The following is a 12,059-nucleotide window of genomic DNA, read 5'->3' as shown; positions in this document are numbered from 1 at the left end:
ACGTAGGGTCGTGTTAAGGAAGTAGCTGTCATCTCTGTCAGTGGTAGATCAAGGTCTGCCAGAACGTTGTGTCTTGCAGTAACAGTATGTTGACGTAGGGTCGTGTTAAGGAAGTAGCTGTCATCTCTGTCAGTGGTAGATCAAGGTCTGCCAGAACGTTGTGTCTTGCAGTAACAGTATGTTGACGTAGGGTCGTGTTAAGGAAGTAGCTGTCATCTCTGTCAGTGGTAGATCATGTCAGTGTCTGGTCTGCCAGAACGTTGTGTCTTGCAGTAACAGTTTCTTGACGTAGGGTCGTGTTAAGGAAGTAGCTGTCATCTCTGTCAGTGGTAGATCATGGTCTGCTAGAATGTTGTGTCTTGCAGCAACAGTATGTTGACGTAGGGTCGTGTTAAGGAAGTAGCTGTCATCTCTGTCAGTGGTAGATCATGGTCTGCCAGAACGTTGTGTCTTGCAGTAACAGTATGTTGACGTAGGGTCGTGTTAAGGAAGTAGCTGTCATCTCTGTCAGTGATCATGGTCTGTAGATCTCTGTAACAGTGGTCATGGTCTGTCTGTCAGTGGAAAGGTCTGTGTGGTGTCTTGCAGTAACAGTATGTTGACGTAGGGTCGTGTTAAGGAAGTAGCTGTCATCTCTGTCAGTGGTAGATCATGGTCTGCCAGAACGTTGTGTCTTGCAGTGACAGTATGTTGACGTAGGGTCGTGTTAAGGAAGTAGCTGTCATCTCTGTCAGTGGTAGATCAAGGTCTGCCAGAACGTGGTGTCTTGTAGTAACAGTATGTTGACGTAGGGTTGTGTTAAGGGAGTAGCTGCCATCTCTGTCATAAGTTGGCTGGTTATGTCAAAGAAATACCTGTACTCCCGCAAAGAATATTTCTGCATGGTCTTCATCTTCTTAACATAATTGGTTTAAAAATATTTTCGGGTAATACCCAACTATTGATGCTTTAAAATTAAAACAATATAATTTCGCGGCAAAATTCATTTCGATCTACAGTCGTCACTGGACCAGTATATTTTTACAAAATATGACCCCACCAAAATTACCTTTTTACAACCTGTTATATGTGACGGTTGAATACGCATAATTATACCTTACAACAGTTTCTGAATTTTTAGTTGTATAAAGCACACATATACTTTCTGTTACTCCCTATAATATACTGGAACACAGCGCCCCTACCTCCACAAACACGCGTGTGTCAGTACTGTCACCAAGCAGCCCAGGATAGACAAGGAACAGCCCACTATGGAGATGATCTTCAGGAGTCGCAGGTTTTCGTCAGACTGGGAATGTCAAATAATTATATTTATAGTGTCTTTATGGTTGGTCTTCTAGTAGTGTTGACCCCTATTTGATGTTTCTAGCTGTATTTTGTTCAACTCATTTGATAACTGAAGTCACTTTCGTTCTATTATAGTTTCATAAAACTACTGTGACGTTACACAATGTTTACAAAGTGGGGACAAATCACATGATAGTGAATATTACATGGGTTTTGTCATCTCTGAATACTTTGCTGGGATTCGAACCCTTACATGTCGCATAGCGTTTCACGTTTGATTGAGGACATAATTTCGGGTGTCATAAATAATTATTCTAATTATTAAGTCTTTTCCAGAAGTACGTATTGAGAGGCGCCGGTAAACCGATTATCTGCCAAAAATGTAATACCTTAGACTGCGGCGTAAAATAATATCAAATATTAACAGTGAGTTATATGTAAGAGTGATCGTTTTACCACGACTCGTGTTGGACTCATCAGAATAGCGAAGTTGGTCAAGTGATCACAATCACATCTTGAGAAGGAACTGTTTATGTGACTTCTCTTGCACCCATCCGTCCTCCAGGAACTGAAACACAAAACATCACTCCAATCACATGTGGGCATTGGGGGATCTATTTTTGTTGTTGCTTGGTTCATGGCTCTCCCGATTATCAGAAGGTTTAAACATGGCGATAAGGTTTATTGCACTTCTAGAACGGTCGCGTATGGCAAGGTGTTTACACATCTATTAAAGAATTACTTATATCTTCAATAGCTTTAGATATATCTGTATTGTATTTCAGGATATCTGAAATGTCTTTAGGATAATCCTGAAATATATTTTATATAATTATGCACCAACGCATTTTTATACTTTCATACAAACGCACTATATATTCTACAAAATTCGTTGAAGATTCTTTAATTCAATTCAAAATATCTTCAATTTAATACGAGGTATCTCTAAAACAGCTTTCTAAATATCAGTGATTTCGAAATAAATGAGAAAATAGCTTGCCATACGCGTGTGTGTGTTTGTGTTTTCACCTTAGTCAGAACTATCCCCGGTTCCTTAATGCTGGACCATTCAGATACCATGTGGCAGCTAAACATGGATGCTCAAACACTTTAAAATGACTCCGAGTAGACCAGTCCTCGTTCTATCCCAGTAACGCAGAGTGTCAGGCTCGGTAACAATAAGTACCAGCCGGGAAACACCCGCATTCCCCTCCCCGGGGAGACGAATCCCCATTTCAGTTGATTTTAAATGATATCCGTGAAGATACGAGTTAGAACTGGCCTTCAGCGACCCACCCTTGTTGCAAGAGGGATCGGGTGGCCAGGCTTGCAGATTGGCTTAAGCTTGTCATCTTATCCAGCTTGTGTAAATTATATTTTTGGAATTATATCTGTTGCCGTAGTTTTTGAGGGGTGACTTGCCTGGATAAACATCTTTAATTTAATATCTGGCACTGTAAATCCAACATTTGACTATACGAACTGAAAGGTGAAGGAACAGTACTGTTTCTTTTCATCTTCAGTGTATTTGAAACTATGAGGAGGAGACTGGCGACTTTTAAAGAACAAATGAATTTTTTACCCTTTATTAAAGTTCCAATATCCGCATTCTAGTTCTGCATTGTCGACCTGAAAATAGTATTAAAGAAAAAATACACACCCAATACATTGGTCAACCAAATACAAATACACTGAATTTTAATCAACCTTGGCAACAAACCAGTTGTTCCAGCTAAAAGATGTTTCGATATTAGACAACGTAAGGAACCGCCTTGTACCATAATGGAACATCGATTTTGACGTTATGAGTAAACGTTATATTTTTCCTTGGAATAAAACACTTGAAGACTGGGTTCATGACGATTTTAACAGTATCAAAGAATATGATGGCGAGGCACCGCCGAAATGATCTCATCCAGTCTAACCATGCTGGGAGTCAAACTCTGGAGGAACGATAAGCTCAACCATTAAAGAGTGAGCGGATATGCTTTTACTCCGTTTTAGCAATATTCCAGCAATATCAGGGCGGGGGACACCAGAAATGGCCTTCACACATTATACCAATGTGGGCAATCGAACCCGGATTTTCGGTGTGACGATCGAACGCTCTAACCACCCCCACCCCCCCGTCCTCATTAAGACACGACCGATATCAATTCAATAATAGATATTACACGATGGGGTTAAGCTGTTAAAGAGTTCGCTCGTCACGGCGAAGACGTGGTGGCACAGAACACTGATAGTATGCCTAGCAGAGACTAGCCAAAGTCAGAATGAAGCAGGCCATCCATGTACACAATGTAAAATATATCACTCACCTGTCCATGGTAGAAATTAAGCGTTACATCCATGTTAAGCTCTGCAAGTCGTTTACCGCCAGCGTGGACAGCAAGTGATAGAATCTGAGATCGTGTTTCTTTCTGTGTTGACTTGTCATCTCTAATGTGAACAAAAAACATGTTTTGGTGAGATGACTTTTACATGGTAGTGTAATGTATTGCTACACATTTTTTCACAATAATTAATACTCCAAGAAGTATTACTATCTAGGCCTCTATCAACATTCCATGTACATCAGAATACTTCTAGGCCACAGGTCTGTAAATATCATAGTTTCACCCTGGATATCCAGCCTAGGCCTCTATCATCTCACATTACATCAGCGGTCTGTGAAGATCATAGTTTCACCCTGGATATCCAGCCTAGGCCTCTATCATCTCACATTACATCAGCGGTCTGTGAAGATCATAGTTTCACCCTGGATATCCAGCCTAGGCCTCTATCATCTCACATTACATCAGCGGTCTGTGAAGATCATAGTTTGTATAGGCCTCTATCATCTCACTCTATCATTCTGGATACATTAGGCCTCTATCATCTCACATTACATCAGCGGTCTGTGAAGATCATAGTTTCACCCTGGATATCCAGCCTAGGCCTCTATCATCTCACATTACATCAGCGGTCTGTGAAGATCATAGTTTCACCCTGGATATCCAGCCTAGGCCTCTATCATCTCACATTACATCAGCGGTCTGTGAAGATCATAGTTTCACCCTGGATATCCAGCCTAGGCCTCTATCATCTCACATTACATCAGCGGTCTGTGAAGATCATAGTTTCACCCTGGATATCCAGCCTAGGCCTCTATCATCTCACATTACATCAGCGGTCTGTGAAGATCATAGTTTCACCCTGGATATCCAGCCTAGGCCTCTATCATCTCACATTACATCAGCGGTCTGTGAAGATCATAGTTTCACCCTGGATATCCAGCCTAGGCCTCTATCATCTCACATTACATCAGCGGTCTGTGAAGATCATAGTTTCACCCTGGATATCCTAGGCCTCTAGCCTAGGCCTCTATCATCTCACATTACATCAGCGAGTCTGTGAAGATCATAGTTTCACCGTGGATATCCAGCCTAGGCCTCTATCATCTCACATTACATCAGCGGTCTGTGAAGATCATAGTTTCACCCTGGATATCCAGCCAAGGCCTCTATCATCTCACATTACATCAGCGGTCTGTGAAGATCATAGTTTCACCCTGGATATTAAGCCTAGGCCTCTATCATCTCACATTACATCAGCGGTCTGCGAAGATCATAGTTTCACCCTGAATATCCAGCCTTGGCCTCTATCATCTCATCTTTCATAGTAAAACTGTTAACTGTGAATCATCTCATCCTTCATAGTAAAACTGTTAACTGTGTAGCACTTCATTGTCTTTTGCGTGTAGATTTCTATGTGAAGATAGAGCTATGTCAAGTACTGGTCAGACTTAAGTGGTGTATCTTGTCTATCATCGGTCATGAAAATGGAAACAGAATGTAGAATGTACATGCACACATTTAATATGAGATCTAGGTTACCCGGAGTTACTTCTCTGTAGAAACTCTGCCATAGTGTTGTAATAGGCTGCAACGTAAGTGACATTTTCTGAAAATGAACCCAAAAAGCTCATATGAAGGTAACGGGATATTTTTTATAGGCCAAAAGCCAGATTTTACAACTTTGAAACAAACGCGAATACCGAAATATTTTTCACATGCAAAAGTAATATTTGTCAAAAGCACAGTTTAACGATTCCGACTTTATCCTGGGCATGAGATTATAGATGACTACCAGGGTTTGGAGAAAAGATGAGATATTCTGCCCGACTGGTGGCAACCAGCACACACACATGCACGAAATGGCCGGAATCATACCTATTTGGACTATGTAAGTGGGCAAGCCAATGTCTTTACCATCTGATATTACATCAACGGTATGTGAAGATCATAGTTTCACCCTGGATATCCAGCCTAGGCCTCTATCATCTCACATTACATCAGCGGTCTGTGAAGATCATAGTTTCACCCTGGATATCCAGCCTAGGCCTCTATCATCTCACATTACATCAGCGATCTGTGAAGATCATAGTTTCACCCTGGATATCCAACCTAGGCCTCTATCATCTCACATTACATCAGCGGTCTGTGAAGATCATAGTTTCACCCTGGATATCCAGCCTATGGTGGCCTCTATCATCTCACATTACATCAGCGGTCTGTGAAGATCATAGTTTCACCCTGGATATCCAGCCTAGGCCTCTATCATCTCACATTACATCAGCGGTCTGTGAAGATCATAGTTTCACCCTGGATATCCAGCCTAGGCCTCTATCATCTCACATTACATCAGCGGTCTGTGAAGATCATAGTTTCACCCTGGATATCCAGCCTAGGCCTCTATCATCTCACATTACATCAGCGGTCTGTGAAGATCATAGTTTCACCCTGGATATCCAGCCTAGGCCTCTGTCATGACATTACATCAGCGGTCTGTGAAGATCATAGTTTCACCCTGGATATCCAGCCTAGGCCTCTATCATCTCACATTACATCAGCGGTCTGTGAAGAGTATAGTTTCACACTGGATATCCAGCCCTAGGCCTCTATCATCTCACAATTCATCAGCATGACATACACATGAGAGAGAGAGAGAGAGAGAGAGAGAGAGAGAGAGAGAGAGAGAGAGAGAGAGAGAGAGAGAGAGAGAGAGAGAGAGAGAGAGAGAGAGAGAGAGAGAGAGAGAGAGAGAGTGTGTGTGTGTGTGTGCTGGTCTAACTTAACTGTTGTATCTTGTCTATCCTCTGTCATGAAATGGAAACATTATGTAGTGTTTGAGTACATGCACACTTGTAATTTGAGATCTAAGTTACCCGGAGTTATTTCTCTGTAGAAACCGGTCCATTGTTCCGTAATAGGCTGCAACGTATGCGACGTTTTCTGAAAATGAACAATTAACACCCTCTATTGAAGGTAATAGGATAAAACTTTTATAGGCCAAAATCCATATTAAATTTCATATGAAACATGTGATGAAACGTTAGGACGAGGGTACGTTATTTGAACGAGGTGCATTCTGTAAATTTATTTCTATGAGTCGAAAGATTGGGTTGTTTTTTTAAAAAGTCACATGGATTTATTTGCATCTGTATTATTTTAATGAACATGTATATAATGTAAACATAATTTTGAAGTGATTTTGATCGACAGATATTTTGTTGACTAGTCACAGAGAGATAAATGTGACGAAATTACTGTTGTCTTGAAGTAAAAGCTTAATCCATGCCTACTGACTATAAAGTAATGTCTACGGTTGTGTCGAACATTGGTTTACTCGAAGTAAAAGCTTAACCCATGCATATTGACTATTAAGTAATGTCTACGGTTGTGTCGAACATTGGTTTATTTGAAGTGAAGCTTAATCCATGCATATTGACTATTAAGTAATGTCTACGGTTCTGTTGAACATTGGTTAACTCGAAGTGAAAGCTTAATCCATGCATATTGACTATTAAGTAATGTCTACGGTTGTGTCGAAGTAAAAGCTTAAAGGTCACATGCAACGTAAAACACAACTTTGCAGATTCTGATACCTTTCCGTATGGACTTAACGAAACACATCATCAAACATGCAAATTCAACTTATAAAGTTGAAAAATAACTCGATGAAAAAACCCGCGCGAAATCGCAGTTCAAACGATTCACAAACTTTCCCCGAGCGCTTGGGGGATTTGAAGTGGTTTCAACAGCTGGGCTGCGCTCATAGCACATGCGCAGTGAAATACTGCCTGACTGAGTTTGGTTTTACGCCGCTTTTAGCAATATTCCAGCAACATCACGGCAGGGGACACCAGAAATGGGCTTCACACATTGTACCCATGTGGGGATTCGAACCCGGGTCTTCGGCGTGACGAGCCAGCGCTTTAACCACTAGGCTACCCCACCGCCCCGCGCAGTGAAATAGGTTCGCGGAGCTTGGAAGCGGGTTGTCCGGTGAATATTCGGTGAAGGCTTTGGTGTGAGCTATTTTTCTACTGTTTTGTTGATATTTCACAGGCGCGAGCTTTTTATATGTTATTACAGTAGATTACCGATTTAACTGTTTATTTAATTTCATTTGTCTATTTCACCACACGTTTTTCTTACCGAGTCACTTTCTCAGTTCCATACTTAAAAGCAATGTCATTATTTAGCGTTGACAGAATTTCTAACTGTGATATAGTTATGTCGTTGTCACAGACAAAACTCACTGTCTATTAACTTGTGTCCAACATTGGTTTACTCGAAGTATTCACGACATCACATCAACTTCGACACATCTGTGTTTTTTATCACTTGTTTCTCTTTTGGTCATGTAGCCATATCAGTCAAATGCATATGTTCCTCGTCCTGGTAAATATGTTTCCGTTTGGCGAGATGTAAGATCCTGCATAATGTCTGCATGCTGTAGATATGAGCAAATCCTGTACATATAACAGGGAAACAAAATGCACACAAAGTCACATTGTAATTATCTAGTGCCCTGAAATAGGCATCGGTTATTTAAAATGTCCAGTTCGAACTTTCTTCAGAATTAGCTCCGCGTTTAAATGTTTAGATTTTTAGAAACATGTACAAATAGATATATTCTATGTCACGAGCCTCATTATGGTGCTCGCTCGAACGCTGCTGTCTGAAATAATATTGTAAACAATAAGTTTTTAGCATCAGACACCGCCATTGGACAATTTGCAGTTTTGGATTTGAACATTGTTTTTGTAAGGTTAAACAATGTATTCATACATCCCAAGGATTGTTTACGAATTATAGCGGATATATTGTACAATATGGAAAATACATGAAAACGATGGCATTCTCCTCTGTACTACCTCTGTGGTACAGGCTCATAATGGAGTTAAGTTATTCTTTAATGTCAAGACTTGGTGTTGCTTTAGCTCTGATACGTTTTCATACAACTCGCGGGCGAGCGGAAAAAGTACAATTGAAAAAGTAAGAAAACTGTTTTCACGATCTGTGTCTTTGAATATCACTGGTAGTAGCCATTAAATTATGTATGATGTAGATCAAAACGTTTGCTTCAGAAACAACTTATTTGATAAATGTCGATGAAGAAGGATCAAACAAACCTGGGTGTTTTCTTAGTGCGAACAAGGATAAGGCTATTATTGTTCTGTTGGCAGACATTTCCCGAGCAGCCGGGGAAAATTGATATAGGATTCCTATTAATTAATTCACGAAGGGATGAAATTTCACGAAGGAAAAAAACACAAAGTGCGGACAGCCTAAGATAAAATGGTATCTGAGAGACATTCTTGCAGTAGCCTCTTTATATCACTCAAGCTCTGAAGCTTCCCTGGAAGATGTCCTCGAAATTTGGTCAATTCATAAAATATTTACTTACCTTCGGCATCATAGTTTTCCTGAGAAAGTCTTAAAGAACTCTTCTCCCCCTCCAGGTTTTCTGTAGGAAATGTGATGTCTTGTTTCTTAACCTTCGCAACTTCCATCACTTAAAAGAAATAACAAAATAATTGGAGAACATTTACAAAGAATACACAATGACATTTAGAAAGTGGTCAAATGTAATACATGTTATATTTGGGATTACACTTACTCAGAAATTACAGAATCTAGTACTTTTGATGGTCCCTTCCGGAATTCGAACCGACACCCTCAGAGTCAGGCACCTAATCCCCAGGACACAAAAGCCCCTGTGGAAGCCGCGGTGGCTGGGTGAGTCAGACGGTTGACATTCTGTGCTGGCGATTAGGTGCCTCAATACTAGTGTAGATATTGTGATTACTTATCAGGGAAACTAGAACTTGCATTTGACATTTGGGACAACATACATTCGAGACAACAACAGTTCCGACACAATCGATTCAACTTATCAGAGGTTATATACTGGTAAACATTCAAGTATTTCAACGGGACACAGAAATAATTTCGACAAAGCCGGGAATTCAAGTCATATATGAAAAGGACCTCATATTGATGTTCAAATGCATTTGTATAGCAAAAAAGCATTGTGTTCAAATGAAATTCAGTTCATCCATTCACCAGAACATCACATAAATCATTAAAAAACGAAATATTTATCTTACAACTGGCTCACTGGGAAATCCAGACAACTGTTCGAACCCACAGTTTAAAATATGCATGCTAATCTGAGAATAATTGTACGACGATGTATTCTTAATGTCCCACAACCAACACACAACTTTAACATTCATATAAAGTCATTGCGGTTATTCCCAGCCTTCGGATTTCAATGTCGTTGTATTGATGGTTGCAAATCGAATTCATCAAGAAAGTACCTACCCATGGTTGAACTGTTTATAGTCAGAGGTTCGTTCACCGTCTGTGATGCTGCAGCAGCCAACCCAAAGGACGTCACTGCTCTCATCAAAGACGACGCCTTTGTTGCATTCTTCAAGGAAAAAGGATTTTGTATGCTCCATTAATATTAGGCCTATATATAATTTGTTTCTAAGTTTGAGAATATGTCCAAAAACAAAGGAAAGTATACGCGTGGATAACATGTATATACCAATATTGCATCGGAGGTCTGCTTCTGAATTCAAATGAATGTTTGATGTCGATATAATACAACAGCGACAAAAGTTCTTCATGTTACTAGAGCCCTCATTTTATTCCTACAGGTCACCTCTGCCAGCATGGGTGGGATCCATAGCGAAACTGCATTCACTAGTTTCACTCGTTCACGTGGCTATTACATTACACAACTTTCACGCGACACTGTGTTCAATGTGCATACGAGATACTCCCAATAAGAGTTGTTTGTACGAGGCCCTTCCTTATAATAAACGATATCCCCTTTTCGTAAGCATTACCATTACTATATCGTTGACGATACTTATATCATTAGCACCTGTTTATTTATCACTATGAAAAAAGATATACTCACGCTTTTCTGAACTTGCTGCCAGTCCTCTTTACTGGTGTCAACAGACAGGATGTTGTCAACCACATTAACAAAGGACTGAAAGTAGAAATTATTGACACAAGTTATATACATTATGCTTCTTTAACAGACCTGGAGCGTCAATACAGTTTGTTAACTGTTAAATCGAGAAGCACTGATGTTCCGAGCAGTTTTGTTTTTTCCCGATCAATTGTGGATTTTTTCAGCACAGGAAATGCTCAATGAATTCATCCAACGTAACGATGCATATAGGTATTCAAAGTATTTAAAGTAGTCATTGTGGTTAGGTTTACTTGTTTACGTTTCAAGTTTACTTGTATTTTGTTACTTTGATAAAATTTGTTTTACTGTTAACTCGGTCTTAAGCTAGGACAATGGTGTCGTATAATCGGCTATAAACATATACCTTCTGGGTTCGAATCCCAGTTTTTATTCCTGGTTTGTCAGCACCATACACCTTGACGGTGGGTTTAACTAAAGGCAAACTTGTGATGCAAGTGAAAAGACTCCAAAACGAGTTTATCAAATGATTATGAAGTTTGTGGGAGCAGAAACCAAACGGAATGACGGAATATATTTTCGTATGCGTATTTTTTCATTCTGTGAGAAAGCATTGGCAAGTGACAATATTGTAACAGTGTCCAAAGACATTACAACATCTCTTCAGGTTTATCAGAAACAGATAGACACTAAGTGTGTCCGCTGGAGACCTTTATTTGGTAAACACATTCCTGTAACAAGATGGAATCATTTCTATCAATATGTGCACATACTAACGTCAGTGCCCACTTCCGACGTGTGTGTCAGACTGAACATTGTTAAACGTTTCTGTCCTACTAGATGTTTGGCGAGCTTGCTTAGATGAAATATGTAGATAGTTGAACACACGAGGAAGTGTTAACACACGGAAGTCCATGGGTGGAACAACATGTAGATACAGAGAACAAGGATACTTTACTGCCAAGGAACCAAACACATCACTACCAAGGTACCCTACACGTTTCTACCAAGGTCCCCTACACCTTAACTACCAAGGTCCCCCTTACTACCAAGGTCTCCATTCACCTTAATACCAAGGTCCCTACACCCACCTAGGTCCCTACACCTTACTACAAGGTCCCCTTCACCTTTCTACCAAGGTCCCTTCTACACCTTTACTAAGGTCCCTTCACCTTAATACACCTTAATACCAAGGTCCCTACATTCACCTTTTAATACCAAGGCCCACCAAGGTCCCCACACCTTACTACCAAGGTCCCTTACACCTTAATACCAAGGTCCCCTTCACCTTAATACCAAGGTCCCCCACCTTTCACCTTAACTACCAAGGTCCCCTACCCTTACCAAGGTCTACACCCCTACACCTTACTACCAAGATCCCCTACACCTTACTACCAAGGTCCCCTTCACCTTACTACCAAGGTCCCCCTACACCTTTTTCTACCAAGGTCCCCCTACACCTTACTACCAAGGTCCCCTACACCTTTCTACCA

The 12,059-nt window shown here is 40.5% G+C and overlaps 1 protein-coding gene across 1 annotated transcript in view; it reads right to left on the bottom strand.

Annotated features, from left to right (window-relative positions):
• LOC124283641 (adhesion G protein-coupled receptor E3-like) overlaps window positions 1-12,059 on the bottom strand; it is a 31,869-nt gene that overhangs the window by 11,308 nt on the left and 8,502 nt on the right. Inside the window, exons 9-16 of the mRNA XM_046719634.1 lie at window positions 10,549-10,623; window positions 9,942-10,050; window positions 9,022-9,129; window positions 6,494-6,560; window positions 3,606-3,726; window positions 2,870-2,916; window positions 1,744-1,855; window positions 1,185-1,288 (exon numbers count right to left, since the gene is read on the bottom strand). Coding sequence (XP_046575590.1) covers window positions 1,185-1,288; window positions 1,744-1,855; window positions 2,870-2,916; window positions 3,606-3,726; window positions 6,494-6,560; window positions 9,022-9,129; window positions 9,942-10,050; window positions 10,549-10,623 — 743 coding nt within the window. The remainder of the gene's footprint in view (window positions 1-1,184; window positions 1,289-1,743; window positions 1,856-2,869; window positions 2,917-3,605; window positions 3,727-6,493; window positions 6,561-9,021; window positions 9,130-9,941; window positions 10,051-10,548; window positions 10,624-12,059) is intronic.

Source organism: Haliotis rubra, unplaced genomic scaffold (genome assembly GCF_003918875.1).
Source record: "Haliotis rubra isolate DU_JTF1 unplaced genomic scaffold, ASM391887v1 Scf319, whole genome shotgun sequence".
NCBI lineage: Eukaryota > Metazoa > Mollusca > Gastropoda > Lepetellida > Haliotidae > Haliotis > Haliotis rubra.
This window is presented reverse-complemented; position numbering and strand designations above follow the sequence as displayed.